Source organism: Taudactylus pleione, unplaced genomic scaffold, assembly GCF_031769625.1.
Source record: "Taudactylus pleione unplaced genomic scaffold, aTauple2 ptg000178l, whole genome shotgun sequence".
Taxonomy (NCBI): Eukaryota; Metazoa; Chordata; class Amphibia; order Anura; family Myobatrachidae; genus Taudactylus; species Taudactylus pleione.
The window spans coordinates 11,417,393-11,436,320 of record NW_028284580.1 but is presented as its reverse complement, the minus strand read 5'-3'; the positions used below and the strand labels follow the sequence as shown (position 1 = coordinate 11,436,320).

The 18,928-nt window shown below is 43.5% G+C and overlaps 1 protein-coding gene across 1 annotated transcript in view; it reads left to right on the top strand.

Moving 5' to 3' along the window:
• Positions 1–12,815, top strand: part of LOC148520051 (uncharacterized) — a 44,435-nt gene extending 31,620 nt beyond the window's left edge. The window contains exon 4 of the mRNA XM_088475811.1: positions 12,695–12,815. Within this exon, the coding sequence (XP_088331937.1) occupies positions 12,695–12,702 (8 nt within the window). The 3' untranslated portion in view covers positions 12,703–12,815. The remainder of the gene's footprint in view (positions 1–12,694) is intronic.
• The last annotated feature ends 6,113 nt before the right edge of the window (positions 12,816–18,928 follow it).

Genomic DNA, 18,928 nt, shown 5'->3' with positions numbered 1-18,928 from the left:
TGATTATAGTGCCATGGTGCAGGTTCATTTCTGCATGGTATGTGCCTAATGCTAGCGATGTCTGTCTGGATCTATTTTTTTCATAAACTGTCAGTAACAAACTGTAATTTCTTCCAACTGTCTCTATCTCTGATTCATGCCCTGCTTACAGGTATAGTCAGGGGGTTTCTAGATATCTTACATACATTGCCTTGCTCAAGTATTCTCCCTCCCCCCTTTTGCATTTTTCATGTTTTGTTGCCTCACAACCTGGAATTAAAATGGATTGTTTGAAGGTGTGCATCATTTAATTCACAGAACATGCCTACAACTGTGAAGTTGTGTTTTTTTTTCTTTATATTGTGAATCAAACAACATTTAGTACAACATAACAGAAAACTTCAGCGTGCATAACTATTCACCCCCCTAAAGTCAGTACTTTGTCAAGCCACCTTTTGCGGCAATCACAGCTGCAAGTCGCTTTGGATAAGTCTCTATGAGCTTGCCACATCTTGCCCCTGGGATTTTTGCCCATTCCTCAAGGCAAAACTGCTCCAGCTCCTTCATGTTGGATGGTTCCGTTTGTGAACAGCAATCTACAAGTCTGACCACAGATTTTCAATTGGATTGAGATCTGGGCTTTGACTAGACTATTCCAACACATTTAAATGTTTCCCCTTAAACCACTCGAGTGTTACTTTAGTGAACCTCCGTCCCAGTCTCAAATCACAGGCAGACTGAAACAGGTTTTGCTCAAGAATATCCCTGTATTTAGCAACATCCATCTGTCCCTTGACTCGAATCAGTTTCCCAGTCCCTGTTGCTGAAAAACATCCCCACAGCATGATGCTGCCACCACCATGTTTCACTGTGGGGATGGTGTTCTTGGGGTGATGGGATGTGTTGGATTTGTGCCAGACATAACGTTTTCCTTGACATAACGTTTTCCTTAGTGGCCGAAAATAAAATTTTAGTCTCATCTGACCAGAGCACCTTCCTCCATACGTTTGGGGAGTCTCCCACAAGCCTTTTCGCAAACTCAAATCGTGTCTTCTTATTTTTATCACTAAATAATGTTTTTTCTCTGGCCACTCTTCCATAAAGCCCAGCCCAGTGGAGTGTACGGTTATTGTGGTCTCATGCACAGATACACCAGTCTCTGCTGTGGAACTCTGCAGCTCCTTCAGGGTTACCTTTTGGTCTCTGTGCTGCATCTCTGATTAATGCCCTCCTGGTCTGTGAGTTTTGGTGGGCGGTCCCCTCTTGGCAGGTTTGTTGTGGTACCATGTTCTTTCCATTTGATGATGATGGATGGTGCTCCGGGGGATCATCAAAGACTTGGATATTTTTTTTTATAACCCAACCCAGAATTGTACTTCTGAACAACTTTGTCCCTGACTTGTTTGGAGAGCTCCTTGGTCTTCATGAGTGGTGTTGCAGCCTCTGGGGCCTTTCAGAAAAGGTGTGTTTATACTGACAGATCATATGACACTTAGATTTCACACAGGTGGACTTCATTTTACTAATTATGTGACTTCTGAATGTAATTGGTTGCACCAGAACTTTTGAGGGGCTTCAGCAAAGGGGGTGATTACATATGCACATGCCAATTTTCAGAATTTATTTATAAAGATTATTTTTTTATATATATTTTTCTCATTTCACTTCACCAAATTCGACTATTTTGTGCAGATCCATCACATAAAACTCAGATGGAAAAGTACAGTATTTGTGAAAATTGTCACATACTGTTGTATGATGCACTCTGCCATATCTGAGCAGTAAGCTCCTGCAGCTTGCCCAAGCGTCAGACTGGTCCAGTAATTTGCCTTCCTACTTATTATTATTAATATATATATATATATATATACACACACACACACACACACACACACACACACACTTAGTGGTGGCATTAATACTCAGTGCCGTATCATGTGTGATATTGCTCTACAGCTTCGTCTGGGAGGGACAATAATGTACGCTCTGCTGCACCCAATCTGCTATTGTACAGGTCAGGTGCTGCAGATTTATGTGAGGAGATGGTAGAGGATAGATAAGGTGGTATAATTTACCAGGCCATTCTAATGTCCTGGTCCCTGTGCAGGAACCCCTTTTATAAGGGCTTACTTTTATCTCAGCTCCTGGCTACTATTACAGGCCGCTTAGCGGTGCCAGCTGTTTTCCCCCCTATGGGGTTACCACAGCAGTCTGCTTTTTCCCTCACAGGGATTGCCACAACAGATTACTGCTATGCAGATTCCTCCTGTGCCCCCGCCAGGGGTAAATGGCAACTACCTCTACTGCTCTACAGACTTGTTGCAGGAGGAGAAAGCCGCTAAGCCATCTAGGTGTCCTGGTGTCAGCATAGTCCACACACATCTCTGAGATGTCATCTGATGACGGAGAGATTGCGGATGTCTCTTAAGCCTGAGTCCCCTCCATTGGAGATGGAGACTCAATTTGGGGTTTCTATTCCTGCTTTGGTGTGAACTGTCAGAGCCGTCTGGGTCATAGAGGATGTGGAACCAGCTCTTTTGTTCAAGCAGGCTCTGTTTGTACAAACACAGGGCTACTTCTGCGGAAATCCCTTTATCGGATCACTTAGCTGATGGCAGGGCCCGGTAAGAGGTATCAACCTCAGGGACATTTGGCTGTGTGTTATCCATTTCCTGAACAAAATGGAACTCATCCCCTGCAGTGGACATGTAATATGGTTAATTACAAGTGCTACGTTACCTATGCCTTCCATTTCTTCCCTGAAGGTTAGGAAGGTGGAGGTTTGCTGGAATTCTATATACCTTCTGTCACGATTGGTGTCTGTGAGTTACCTGTCTCAGGTGGTGATCGGGTTTCAACGGAGGCCGGCATGACTGGAATCACAGATAATGTAAATAGCTCTATTTACAAGACTTGGGTAGCAGTGAAAACTGCCTTTGATGATAAATGACAGGAACTGGAGGGACCGGACTGGAACCGGTAGGAAGACTTGTTGAATTGAACTGATGAACTGAGAACTTGACTCTTGACTGGAACAACGTGGACTGAACTGATGAACTTGGAACTTGACTCTGGACTGGAACAACGTGGACTGAACTGATGAGCTTGGAACTTGACTCTGGACTAGAACAACGTGGACTGAACTGATGAGCTTGGAACTTGACTCTGGACTGGAACAACGTGGACTGAACTGATGAGCTTGGAACTTGACTCTGGACTGGAACAACGTGGACAATGGCTGAAGGGAAGTCAGGTAATGCTGTGACGAGGGCTGAACAGGGTAATCTGAAATTACTATGACAAAGGCTAGAACTCAGGTGCAGGCTGGACAGGATAATTTGAAATAACAGGTTTCAGGAAGGATTGGGTAGGTTTGGGAATTTGCAGGCTGGACAGGATAATTGGAAATAACAGGTTTCAGAAAGGAATGGGTAGGTTTGGGAATTTTCGGTTCAGGGAGGGAGTAAGTAGGTAAAGGGGCAGGAGTTGATCCACAGCAGGAAGCAAGGCAGGGTGACACGATGCAGGTTTACAGAGTGCCAGGGACCAACCAGGAGTAGGACTAACAGCAGAGCACAGGCCAGGTATGCTGTAACAGTACGTCTGGATGCCAGGTATTACTATAGCAGGTTTTCGGGATGTACCAGGGGTTGCTGTCAGCAGGCTTACTGGATTGCCAGGTTTGGCTGTAACAGGTTTTCTGGAAGCATCGGGGATTGCTGCCAGATTTACTGGATTTCCAGGTACAGCTGAAACAGGTTTTCTGGATAGCACCAGGGATTGCTGTAGCAGGTTACAGGGATAGACTTGAATACAGGAACAGCATGAACCATACACCACGGGAAGACGAGATGTTCAGGCCCAGAATGCTATCAGGAGAGGATCTATATACCATGGGTCTGGCAGCAATTGGTGGATACGGACAGGTGGTCTGGTAGTAGCATTCTGAGTGGTGGAAGGCACAACATGCAGAGGAAGTATTCATCTCTGCAGCTCTGAGAATCAGAACCACACCTGTGATTCCAATCAGGGCTAGCAGTGCTCACAGACAGAGGAGAGGCCAGGTGCAATAATCAGAGCAAATCCTCCAGGCAAATTACACACACAGCTCCATGGGGAAGCTGACAGGGGTAAGTCCCAAGGCAAAAAGGTGACAACTAGACAGGGTCGTGACAGTACCCCCCTCTTTATGGATGGACTCCGGACACCAAAACAAAAACTTTCTTCAGACATCTTCCCAATTCTCAATTTCTTGGGATACTTGGAGTGGAAAGTCTACAAAGGAGATAGTTCAAGACCTTCGCCGATTCTTCTTCTTGCTGCGAGAACGTTTTGTGCCAACCAACGGACCAGGAATCTTTGGTAACTCCTGTGGAAATATGTGGCTGGGAAGGACAGGATCAGAATTTTGGGAGGAACAGTAGCAGAAAGGGGACAAGGAGGTGTGTGCACAAGTCATGTTCTGGGTTACAGATTCAAAAGTACTGCTCTCTTGGGATGCCTGGAATTCGGCACGCTGGCCCTTGAAAACTTGACCTTGTTCAGATTTCAGAGGAGTGGAGGACGAATTCTTGGTAGCACAAACAGAGTGCTTGGACAATATTTTGGAACTGAGAACTTCGCTAGAGTTTTGGTTTACAGGGTAAGGACCAAATTCTTTGACAACAGCTTCACTGAAAGTCTTTATATTTTGAAGCATTGGATCTTTGGAGTTGTAAATAGGGGCAACCCAGTCCCAAGCTTTACCTTGAAAAGATGAGATAACAAACTCTACAATATTAGTAGACTTGACTCCACATGGCAGGGAAGAATTCATCATACCGAAGAATTGTTTCAATAAAGCATAGTACTGAGTTAAGTCCCCATCAAAATAAATGCATGGTGAAGTATCTGACGAATCCTGTGTGTTCAAGGATTGTGGAGCACTTTCAGGTGCCTGGCAGGAGGAAATTTGAGGATGCTCCGATTGATGAGGAGTTGAAATAACTGAAGCTGACCAATGTTCGGAATTCGGACCAATTGATGAAACTGGAAGGAGTCCTGGGTAGCTACAGACAGTAGCATCAACAATCAAAGCTGAGAACAGACTACAGAGATTGTCATCTTCTGGAACAATATATGCAGGAGACGGTGAACAGGAACCATAATCAGATTTTGTAGCACAAGACACTTCTCCCTTATAACAGGAACTTGAAACCCCCTCCTGGGGCGCGAGACTTGAGACCCCCTCCTGGGGCGCAAGACTTGAGACCCCCTCCTGGGGCACGAGACTTGAAACCCCCTCCTGGGGCGCGAGACTTGAAACCCCCTCCTGGGGCACAAGACTTGAAGCCCCCTCCTGGGGTACGAGACTTGAAGCCCCCTCCTGGGGTACGAGACTTGAGACCCCCTCCTGGGGTACGAGACTTGAGACCCCCTCCTGGGGTACGAGACTTGAGACCCCTTGCTGGGGTGCCAGACTTGAAACCCCTCCTGGGGCTGTTGACTGGAGTCCCCTGCTGGGACAAGCAGAATCCGGGCTGGGACCGGAACGGGCAGAATCCGGGCTGGGGCCGGAACGGGCAGAATCCGGGCTGGGGCCGGAACGGGCAGAATCCGGGCTGGGGCCGGAACGGGCAGAATCCGGGCTGGGGCCGGAACGGGCAGAATCCGGGCTGGGGCCGGAACGGGCAGAATCCGGGCTGGGGCCGGAACGGGCATTGAGACGTTGACACTTGGACCCACTGCTGGAATTGCAAAGGAAACAGTCTTTAATGAAGTGGTCAGAACTCCCACAATAGAGACAGAGCTGTAAATCTTTGCGCCGCTGGCGTTCGGCCACAGAGAGCTTGGGGCGTGGGTAACTACGATTTCTGACAGTACTTGGTTCTGAAGAATCCTTGTTTCTTAGGGATTCCAAGGCAGAGCTTTTAGTCGAGACAGAGGCAGCTCTAAGAAATTCAGGAATGATCTGAAAAATTTTGCTGAGTAGAGCCTGAAGCTGTTCCAGCAGTTGATGGAAGGTAGTTAGGGGTTCAGGTAAGGTTTGAGTAACATCTAGCCGGTTATTCAGGATTTGCAAAAGCTGTAGCACTTGATGCTGTACGGCCTCCTGTGAATCCAAGCGGGTGACCAGGTTACGGAAAGCATCTAGTCCCTTAATAGGTGCTTGATCCGCCACCATCGTTGGGCCTGAACATTCTGTCACGATTGGTGTCTGTGAGTTACCTGTCTCAGGTGGTGATCGGGTTTCAACGGAGGCCGGCATGACTGGAATCACAGATAATGTAAATAGCTCTATTTACAAGACTTTGGTAGCAGTGAAAACTGCCTTTGATGATAAATGACAGGAACTGGAGGGACCGGACTGGAACCGGCAGGAAGACTTGTTGAATTGAACTGATGAACTGAGAACTTGACTCTTGACTGGAACAACGTGGACTGAACTGATGAACTTGGAACTTGACTCTGGACTGGAACAACGTGGACTGAACTGATGAGCTTGGAACTTGACTCTGGACTGGAACAACGTGGACAATGGCTGAAGGGAAGTCAGGTAATGCTGTGACGAGGGCTGAACAGGGTAATCTGAAATTACTATGACAAAGGCTAGAACTCAGGTGCAGGCTGGACAGGATAATTTGAAATAACAGGTTTCAGGAAGGATTGGGTAGGTTTGGGAATTTGCAGGCTGGACAGGATAATTGGAAATAACAGGTTTCAGGAAGGAATGGGTAGGTTTGGGAATTTGCAGGCTGGACAGGATAATTGGAAATAACAGGTTTCAGAAAGGCATGGGTAGGTTTGGGAATTTTCGGTTCAGGGAGGGAGTAAGTAGGTAAAGGGGCAGGAGTTGATCCACAGCAGGAAGCAAGGCAGGGTGACACGATGCAGGTTTACAGAGTGCCAGGGACCAACCAGGAGTAGGACTAACAGCAGAGCACAGGCCAGGTATGCTGTAACAGGACGTCTGGATGCCAGGTATTACTATAGCAGGTTTTCGGGATGTACCAGGGGTTGCTGTCAGCAGGCTTACTGGATTGCCAGGTTTGGCTGTAACAGGTTTTCTGGAAGCAGCGGGGATTGCTGCCAGATTTACTGGATTTCCAGGTACAGCTGAAACTGGTTTTCTGGATAGCACCAGGGATTGCTGTAGCAGGTTACAGGGATAGACTTGAATACAGGAGCAGCATGAACCATACACCACGGGAAGACGAGATGTTCAGGCCCAGAATGCTATCAGGAGAGGATCTATATACCATGGGTCTGGCAGCAATTGGTGGATACGGACAGGTGGTCTGGTAGTAGCATTCTGAGTGGTGGAAGGCACAACATGCAGAGGAAGTATTCATCTCTGCAGCTCTGAGAATCAGAACCACACCTGTGATTCCAATCAGGGCTAGCAGTGCTCACAGACAGAGGAGAGGCCAGGTGCAATAATCAGAGCAAATCCTCCAGGCAAATTACACACACAGCTCCATGGGGAAGCTGACAGGGGTAAGTCCCAAGGCAAAAAGGTGACAACTAGACAGGGTCGTGACACCTTCCCTCAAATGCTTCTAGGCCTCCAAAGGTTGTTTGGTTGGTAACATCAGAGATGCAGCAACACATATGGGAAGGCTGTTCTGGATAACAGTCTCCTGACTTCCAGTGTCTCAGCTGCAGCTGTGTTGGCTAATCGTTTCCTGTGGTGGCATTCTTGGGTGGCAGAGACTGATTCCATGAAAGGCCTACAATGCTTCCCATACACTGGTGAAGTATTGTTCCTCTGATATGGACACATTGGCAGCGGTTAATTCTGCGTTTATGCCTTCGGCTGAGGCTTCAGCGAAGCCTTGCACCTCCATTCGATCCTTATGTCTTCAGGGTTAACCCACAGGTCAGGCCTTCCCAAGGCCGTCAGCTTCCAGTAGGGCTGTCAAACCTGAGAAACAGGCCTGGAGTTCAAGTTGTCCTGCTTCCAGGTCAGATGATAAACCCTCAGCCTAACGGGACGGGCCTTCCTCTGGTGGATACCAGAGTGGGAGGCTGACTTCTTCAGTTCACTCAGTGTTTGTGTCAGACCACTGTAGACACATGGGTAAGAGAAGTAGTCTCTCATGGGAAGGCAAGGCCTTACAAATCCAGAAAACCATACAATCCTTGCTTCAAGCAGAAGTCACTGTACCTTTCCCATTGCCCCTGCGGGGAACGGGTTGTTATTCCAATCTCTTTCTGGTTCAAAATTCGACCGGATCCTGCCAGCCTATCCTCACTCAACTCCCTGAACAAATTCCTCAGGGTACCTCTGTTCAGGATGGAAACCCTACGCTCAATATAACTGGCTATGGAACCTGGAAATGTTATGGTATCTCTGGATATTCCGGATGCATGCCTGCATATTCCAATTGCTTCGGCTCACCATCTTTTTCCCAGGTTTGCTTTACAGCAACAACATTTTTGGGCTCTGCTGTTTGGCCTATCTACTACGCTTCGGGTGTTTACCAAAGTTATGGCAGTGATGGCAGCCCATCTGCGGCTTCAGGGGGTCAGCCTGTTACTATACCTGGATGACCTTTTACTGTTGGAAGGGTCTCCAGAGGGACTTCACCACCACCTACAACTGACTATATCTATGTTACAGATGCACAGGCAGTTAATCAATTGGGAAAAGTCCTCCCTGATCCCATCACCATGCTACATCTGGTTGCTCTTTTGGATTCACAACAGCAGCGGATCTTTCTTTCTGCGGAAAAGATCTCCACTTTGCAGACGCAAGTACGGAAATGCTTCCACAGTCACCGAGTGGGTTCCTTGGTGTCGACGTTCAACATTGTGAAATATGCCCAGTTTCATTCCCAGAATCTGCAGAAATTGATCCTCTCCAGGTGGGACAGTTTACCCATCGGATATAGACTTAAACGATGGTGCTCTCTCCGGAGTTGCGTCTGTCTCTTGCTTGGTGGCTGCAGACGAGCCACCTCACCAGGGTGTGCCCCTTTTGGATTTCAGTCTGGGTCCTTCTGACAACGGATGCCAGTCTCTGGGATTGGGGCGTAGTGACAAGTCCACACTCATTTCGGGGACGGTGGAAAGCAGAGGAGTCTGCCCTACCAATCAACATATTGGACTTTGGGTGGTCTTCAGGGCCCTGCAACAAACCAGACTCATACTCATACGGGAAGCAGTTGCACGTTCAGTCAGACAACGCCACGACTGTTGCTTACGTCAACCATCGAGGAACTCGAGGTCAGGCAGCAATGACAGAGGTGTCACGCATTCTGATATGGGCAGAAGGTCATCTCCCAGCCATATCGGCAGTGATTCCTTCCAGAAGTTCTTAATTGGGAAGCTGACTTCGTCAGCCGTCTCGACGTCTGTCCCGGGTAATGGTCTCTTCACCAAGAGGTGTTTCAGCTCCTAGTGGACAAGTGGGACCTTCCAGACGTGGACCTCATGGCCTGCTGACACAATCAGTGTACGGGTCCTGGGCAAGAGATGCGAAGGCTCTCTTTGTAGTCGCTCTGTCAGTCAAGTGGGCCTACCAGTTTGCATACCTGTTTCCTCCACGCTCCTTTCATCCTTGGGAACTTTGGAAGTTCGAACAAGAAGGAGGTACTGTCTTGCTGGTGGCCCCAGCATGGCCCATACGTCACTGGTACTCAGCTCTTCAGAGTCTCTCCATAGACACTCCGTTGCTGTTGCCTCTGTGTCCAGACCCGTTGTCTCAAGGTCCTTGCCTTTACCTGGACTTGGGTCGTCTGCCTTTGACAGCGTGGCATCCAAGGGTTTTTCTGGCTCTGTGGTTAACACCATGCGCAGAGTGCGTAAACCAGCCCCTGCCAGGATTTACCGCAGGGTGTGGCACACCTACTTTTAATGGTGTCGTCCCAAAGGTTACGATCCCCAGGTGTTTTGGATATCCAGAATTTTGGCTTTCCTTCATGCAGGTTTGGATCTTGGTCTCTGCCTTACCTTGTTGAAGGTGCATGTATCTGCTTTTTCAGTGTGGTTCCAACAAAAGATTTGCTTCTTTTCCTGTTATCCGCACTTTCCTACAGGGTGTCCTTCGCATTCAGCCTCCCTTTGTCCCTCCTGTGGCGCTTTGGGATTTGGCTGTTGTCCTTAGGGACCTCCATTTGAACCCCTGGACCCAGTGGATCTCAAATGGCTTACAGCTAAGACTGTTTTTCTTCTGGCTATTGCTTCCGCCAGAAGAGTATACAGGAAAGGTTCCTGGACTGCACACCCTACGTGTGTGTGTGTGTGTGTATATGTATATATATATATAAGTGGGAGGTGCTACCTGATTAGACTAATTGCAGGCACAGAAACAGACAAATCTCAGGTGCACAGCTCCAAATTACTTCTAGTATATGAATGCAATAAAATTTTGCAATCAATAGAGGTTTTTAGCATAATCATGGCCAAGGTTATGGGCCTACCCACCATATCCAGGTAACCTCTTTAGGGTAGATCCCTAACATACTAGGGTTCAAATCCAGAGCGCAGTACACACCAAAACTAGCCCAGCTAAGCCGCCCCTGGGCACCACCATAGTAAGAAAAGTGCAGTGTAAAGGAGATGGTTAAGAGCAGCCACAGCTGCATATAAAGATTGAAAATAAAAAAGTGAAGTACATGTATAATAAACAGTGAAGGGTTAAAATGTGTTATAAAAGAAAAATGTGTTATATGCGGTGCCCTGAAACAGATGAAACAAAGCAATCCAGGGAGACTCACGCCCCAAAAATGAACCAAAGTTGCACTACAGTATATAACTTGTAGGACTTACCTAGAATTAGTGCATAGAACAATCTAAAAGCACAAAACTTGAATCCCTGTAGGCACTAATTAGGTCAGCTAGTTGAATGGAAAACACCAGATAAGGAGATACGTGGTAGTTGAAAAATCTAGCTTGTTTGTATACTACCGGCTTGTGTCAAGTTGGAGAGGATCCTTAATTAGCTGTATCCATTTGCGTTTGGACTATTGATGATTGTGATACCACCACTAATTAAGGATCCTCTCCATCTTGACACAAGCCGGTAATATACAAACAAGCTAGATTTTTCAACTACCACGTATCTCCTTATCTGGTGTTTTCCATTCAACTAGCTGACCTAATTACTGCCTACAGGGATTCAAGTTTTGTGCTTTTAGATTGTTCTATGCACTAATTGATGTTATATACCAACAATTGACATAATTTTTTTCATTGGCTATATACCTAGTAGTGGTGTTTTATTATTTATGTTCATTATTCATTATTGTAATAAATTGTTTATATTTTTATATCAGCGCGGCTTATTGTATATTTATAATTACTGTCACTCTGGTCTGGTTAGGCCTAGTGATGCTTCCGTTCCGCTCTGGCATGGGCGCCGCCAACTTTCCTCCAGTCATGTGACCTAGTCGCCCTATCCTGGTGTGTCACATGCTCTCTCTGGTCTGTCACAGTCCAGCACTGGGTATTTAAGGGAGTGCCGAGCTTCCTCTCATTGCCAGTGCAACGTGTTTCTCAGCGAGAGCTGAGAGAGAGTTCCTGTGCTCATTCACCTGTCTGTTGGGATCATTACCTAGCCTGCTTCACTCTGCCTGTTCCAGCCCCACTGGCTCCTGCCTCCTCCTTTGCCTCTCCCTTGCCTGAGTACCTGTGTCAGCTATTACCCTACACCTTGCCTCCACTTGCAGTTTCCCTGGACATTATTTCTCAGCCTGCCATTCACTTCAGCCTGCAATTCACTTCAGTATGCAACTCATTTAAGCCTGCAATTCTTTTCAGCCTCACAGACCCTGGAATACTGGACTACATTCTGTTATCACTACCTAGACTTTTTCCCATTGCTTCATTACAGTTTCCCAAGTGCACTTTAGTGCTATACCCGGACTTTTTTTTTTTCCACATTCATGTCTGTTAAGCCACTCATAAAAAACTCCACGTTTATTTTTAAATCTGCTTCAGTGTCTGCTCCTTTTACCACCCCGGGCCCACAACAAAACCAGAACCTCACAACCGGTTTTCTGTCTCCTTCTGTGTGAGAATGTGGTTCTTGAGTGTTCCAGACTTTCTTCTCTCTCTATTATACTCCTCCGGCCTTTGGCTAACTAGGAAACTGAGGTGCCTCTAGCCCGGGGGCGGGGTATAGGAGGGAGACCCAGTGCATCCTGGGAGAAAATTTTATCTGTGTGATGCCCAGATGACTCCCATCATCACCTATACCCTAAGGTCTCCCTGTAGACCCTATGGACTTCGTAGAAACAGAGATAACAAAGGTAAGTTCTTACCAGATCTCTCATTTTTAGCCTATGTTTGCGGATACTGTATTTATAAAGCACACAACACATCTACATAGGTGAAACGTGTGAGCTGTACTTTTAGACGCATAGAAATGTTAATGTATTATTCATGTGAATTACATTTTATCATTATTTTACACAGTGGTTTAAGACTTGATGCTTTTTTATCTGGTGTAAAAATAAAATCTTATGGAGGGAAAAATGCCCCTGAATATTCTATCAAAACAAAAACTATGCAAATTGGAGCATTAGCAAATTGACACGTTCAAAAGTCTTGGCACCATAATTTATTGGTTTTATTCCTTTTTTATTTCACAGCTTAAAAATACATTAAAGTAATTATGAGTTATTGTAATTAAAAATGGCCTATCATAAATATCCAGTATATATTGTGTATTTCCTTACTCAATATTAAGATATGTTAACATAGCATTTCATTTTTCTTATCTTCATTTCAGCTGAGTGATGGTTAGCAGCAGAAGATACAGCAAAACAAGTTGTTCTTGTTATTAATATTGTAACATTTGTCTGTTTTATTTTTTAAAAGATTTTATTACACTCAACAATTTGTTTAAAATAATCACATGACACCTTAAATATTTGTATTGTCTAATTCTAGTATTCTGTTTTCTTAGTTGATATAAAATTGCACAGCTATATATGTTTTTAAAATTGTGTTAATACACTTTCATTTGACTGAATTTTTTTAAAATAATTAGTATTCTATTAATGCTGATTTGCTGCCTTTTTCCCTTGGCCTGGGATTGGGATTGTATGAACCCAAGTACTAGAAGCTTGACATGTTAATGTTTTTTGAGATGGAACATTAAAATAAGCAATTGAGTATGATTATTTGTGCTACATAGTAGAGATTTACTAATGTGTTTGAGAGATTATATGGAACAGAGTTACTTTGGTTAAATAGTACACCATTTTAATAAATTTGTGACAAACGTTTATTCAAATATATTGTTGATATTCTGTTTTGCCATTTTCTCTCAGCAGCGTGAATGGTCCACGAGATACTTTCATGTCAATAAATTATAACAAATTGACAGACTTATTATATATGTTTAGCAGAGAGTTTTCTTGCACAGCTACTGTAGCAGATTTCAGGATGTGAATGTAAATGTAATAAGACCTTGCAAACAGTCCGAACAGTGCACCTGTTATACAGTAAACACAACAACAATGTTGAAGGACTTAGTATACACAGGGAAATGGTAAAGATTACCACCGCACTGGTCTCAAGATTTAACAGTATAGTATACAAAATGTATACACACAGTAATAATAATTTGCTATAACCACCAATAAATCATAATATCCAAAATAAGGTAATTATTAGTAGAGCAGTGGTGGTGCTACTCAGAGTTAACCATTAATGTAGACAAAAAAGGAATTGTTCCTAAAGAGAACAAAACAAAGAACTATATACGAGAGCACTCAAATAGCCTTTATTGTACATTTAATTAAAACATAACTTTTATTTAAGATACCCCTATCACAAATATAAAAAGGACTTACAAAGTGCCAAATACAAAGAAGTGATTCTTGTAACAAGGATTGAGAATGTGTGCAAATGTATGAAATAGGTTCCATGATTCATGGTTCCAGTGATGGCGAAATATAAAGACAATCAAACTTTACATTATAAATACAAACATATAATGTATAAGAAACAGGTCAATTATGAGATAAATTTCTTAATGTAGCATCATCTATATGTGGAACAGTATGATAGTGCAATCAGTATACTCTATATAAATGAAAAATATAGAGAAAGTTGGGGAAAACAGATTCTGCGTTAAAATAGATTCTGTTGCTCCCCCTCTTAACAGTGATAGAGGAGGAGTGAGAGATCTGTTATGCAGTAACCGCTTGAAACAACAGTGAGCACCAGTTCTCATCTTAAGCTTTTCATTTCTGCTGTTATCTTACCATAAGGCAAAGGGCAACTAATGAGAGAACTACTACGCCGGTATTGGAGCCGGTGAGAGATTATAGTATAGTAGTAATGCAAACAATGACAGTACCCTCACTGTGTAATTGATCACCTAGATATATAATTACTTGCAAGATTGTAATATATATATATATATATATATATATATATATATACACACACACGTAAAGATTTTCTGTCTAACCATCCAACTAGTTGATTGGTTGGAATGAAAATTTGGTAAGGTATGAAAGCAAATGACAATCAGCAATTTGCTCCTAAATGCCAGAAAATGGACAAAAACTGTTGTTTGAACAAATTGTTTAGATCAAACATTTAACAAACTTGTCTGAATGACCATTTTCATCTGTTTTCTGGCATTTATGAGCAAATTGCTGATCATCAGTTACTACCATACGTTACCAGATTTTCATTCCAACCAATCAACTAGTTGGATGGTTGAGCAGAAAATCTTTTAAGTGTGTATGCAGCTTTAATCATAATGTCCGGCACTCAATAAAGATGCATTCAAACAGGCCGGGTGTCCTAGTCCAATGAGGTGACAATCACTCCAAGCATACACAGCAACAAATAGGGAAGGCACTCCGGGTCTTTACCAAGATAGAAAAACTGTATTTAAGTCATCTCCGAACACAGTCGACATTTCGGTGCTGAAACTGCACCTTTGTCAAGACAAGTACTATTTACTAAACAGATGAATCCTACAGTGTGCCAGATTAATTTAGAACAAATTTATATATATATATATTATATTGTGATGCACTGGAGAAGTCTGGGATGGCATATATGTGTGTCCCAGATTCCTATCATTTGTGTTTTAAAATCCCCAGGAAAAGTCTGTTATGCCAAACAAACCAGAAGTGTCGGCTTTTGGTAAAAGACGGTTAATGGGTTCTAGGGGTGTGGATGTGAGAAGAGAAGGGAGGGCTCCATCCACAGGCCATTCCAGGTGTTGGGCCTTTCAGTCTGAGAGCAGGCTTATTAGTAGTTGCTGGAGAGGGTTTGTTGGTTCCGCACAGGAGAAAATAACTTTAATCTGAAGTAATCGTATTGTTATAACAATTTATTTCCAGCTTAATTAACTTTTAAGTCAGGGTGTTGTCCCCTGTCAATTCAGAAAAATGTTGCTGGTGGTGCACCACAGGAAAAGTACTGAGTACTGGTATATAGGGTGTTGGATCATATAGGCAATGATTCAACAGAAGGTAAAGATTTTTCCTTGGTGGGTGCACTTATCATTGCCTATTAGTAGTTGCGCCTGGAAGTGGCTCAGATAAGCTGTGTTAGGTTTTGATTCAGGGTCTCACATACCCTGGGGAGAAACAGACACTGAGGTTTGTTCAGAGACATTGTGATACTTGAAAGTGCTGTGTTTGTGGTAAGGCAGTAGGCCCTGCCACTTGTAGAGAGGGAATAACCTGTCTAGTTAGTTCCCAGACAGGTTAGGATTTATTTTTTTGTCTTGTCTATTGTGTTGTGTATATTGCACAATAAAACTGGTTCCGACCAGATTGCACAAAAGCCCTGGACTGGTGTGATGTTTCCTGGCTTCTGTGTGTAAGGAGGTGTCCATCTACCCCAGGAGAGGGACCCCCTACCCAGACTATATCACTATATATATATATATATATATATATAATATTATACTGTATATAATGGCAAGATCCAGGTGATGGTGCCATCTCCTGGGCTAAATGGTTGCACTTGTAGTGCAGCAGCCAAGTAATAGTGCGCCAATCCAGGTCCTTGGTACAAGTATCCGCAGACAGTTTTTATTTTTTAGCAGCACGAAAAGAGAACAAAAGTAAATCCTGGAGTGTCCGGCTCAATTTAAACAAAATGATTCCCTCTCTCAGAGTGGAAGTACCTAATGTCCCTCTCACATAACAGAAATCTTCAGCGCAGCACTTACATTCAATAATCACAGTGTCTCAACAGGCCTCTGACCTGTTCCCCAGGCAGTGAGAGACTGATTACGGAGACTGACACTGTTTGTCAGCCTCTCACATGTGATCTAGCAATTAAGGCTGCTAATTAGCTTCTGTCTACCAGACAGAAGCTAAAAACATGGGACATATATATCTCCCCTTAACCTTTTTAGTGTTTTTGTCACATATCTCCCCTCCTGTTTTATACTGTGGGGCGAAATACCTGCAGCCTCTTAGCAAAAAATATGGAACAAGGCTTCTGCATTGGCCAGTTGGCTTCCCAGCCTATGCTTTACTGAAATGTAAAAGTTCTCACTGCCAAGAACCATCTAGTTATTCACCCATTGTTCTTTTAATTCTCAGTCATCCACTTCAACGTAGCATGATTTGTAAAAAAATCTACATTTTCACACCAAAAGATAGTACAGTACCTTAGTGTTTCTAATGCCTACTAAATTGACAATGCTTTTTCAACAGTGGGATAATTAATCGTGTATATTTAATTTCCTTCTTAAATAAGAGACTGCTCTTCACTTCACCATCTTTGCTTTGAGACAACACAGCACCTATACATACGTCTAATGCATCTGTTTGCATATAAAATTCATTTTTAAAGTTATGTGTCATCAAAACTGGTTTGTTGCACAACGCTACTGTGCCTGAAAAAACTTTTCTGCCTCAGGATTCCACTTAACCATAACTGACTTTACTCTTGGTAAAGTCAGTAAAAGGGGCAGTAAAGATGGAAAAAATTCTTCTATAATACCTTTATTCCTAAGAAATCTCTCGCCTGCTTCTTATTTAGGGGTCATAGCCAATTTTACATTGCCACAATTTTATTAAGTTGTGTCTTTTCCAAACCTGAAGGGGATTCACCTGCCTGGATTCTGTCAACCTACTATAGATTTAAATGGTGCGTTCCTTGCAGTGAGTCAAATCTTTATGAACCCAAATCTGTGTCAATTGTGCTTGATGTGTATTCTCTACAGCACATTTATTAAGGGTAAAAAATATTGACCCTCCTGCTCACTAAGCAGGGTGAAGCTCCACCGTGAGCAATTAGAATATACCTAATAAATGTGGTTACTACAATGCACTCTACATTACCATTTTTTGAGACTAAAATATATCTCTACTGCTGATTTAATTTAATGCAATATATTTCTTTCAGCAGGACTGTGGACCTCATACAGAGTCGGTCGAAGCGGCCGCACTGTCGTACGCCACCGATGTTCGCTATACTGCGCATGCGTAAAGTTCGCAATGCGCGTGTGCAAACTAGCCGCTACGATCAGAAATTTCTCTCTCCTTGAACACAGCCAGGTCGGTAGTTTGAGTGACAGATGGAGGCGTTTGTGGGTGGTAACAGGGGAAGGTGCTTGAAAACGGGGGAGTGGAGATCTGAACGCAGGCGTGCCTCATTATGCGAACGGCATTTTATGGGCGTGCATAATTAACAAAGTAGCGTCATGGCACATGTGACATGGGAGGTTTTTACACTGACATGATCGTAGAGCTTAAGAGAGGCTATGGTCAACCTTAAGCTCTACGACCAGTGCCGATGGTCTCGATTAATCCTTATATGCCCGGAGATGACGTGCAATGCGTACAAGAAGGGCGTATTTTTTTGTCTTCCGACCACTTCCTCCCCTTGGTCGGCCAACTACCAATCCGAACTTAGGGACGCAACTTGCGAGGGAATCATTTGAATATCCGGCCCCTTTTTCCGTGCGGCCGCTTCGACCGACTCTGAATGAGGTCCTGTGTTCTATCCACTGAGTGAAAAAAACTAGGGATTTTGTTTTTCTGTTTTTTGCTACATGACTAACAATTGTTTCTCTGCCAGCTCTTGAGTTGCTGCATTGCAACATATTGATACTAATTGTCCCTCTGCTAGCAACTGCACTGCAACATGTTGCAACATATAGGTACAAAATGGATATAATGAAATCTCCAATAACAGTATATATGCAGGATAAACCATCTGACAAAATACTCCTTCAAGTATACTAGAATCTATGTAGATATGTTTATTCTTTGGTATATTTTTTTCAATAACAAGGGAAGTTTTTTTGAATGATCAATAATAGATAAATATAATAAATTGAATCTAACCACTTACAATAATCACCTTTTGCCTGTATTAGTAAAAAGAGTCAGTGAACTATATTGATTTCTATGTTTGTTTGTAATTATTGGCTGTATTTAAATATTATTGGAGGTTAAAAATAACCTCTTCCCCCTTATATTCTAAAATCTTATAAAATGAAAGTTTAAGTTATAATTTATTCATACTACTTTAAGAGTGCCTCCATCAAAGAGTCTTCTTTTCTCTTCCTTCTCCTAAGTCTTTACCAAACCTGTTTATGGTGTATCTAAGGTACTTCACCTCTTCCATCCCTAAGCAACACTTTTTAGGTTGGCTGTCAATCCATCCTCACAGATGGAGTCCAACACTGCTTTCACCCTGGGTAAGTGAGACTGCCAATCATGACTACAGATGTGTCCTCATACATTTGCTCTCAATATGCCATGGCAAGAATGAGCTGCGCCAAGCAGTGTAGCATCTTTTTAGCTCATATGTGTGTCTTAGTCTCAACAAAACCGCTTCATGAGATAGCACTGGTTAATTTGATATGCAACACTTGTATATCTTTGTGCATTTGAATTTGTACATTAGAATTTGGCATGAGACAAAGCTCTGGCCGCTGCATCGTAGCACTTCATTTACAGTTCAGACTCAGTCGCACACAGATATACAAGTGTTGCATATTAAATTAATCAGTGTAGTCTCATGA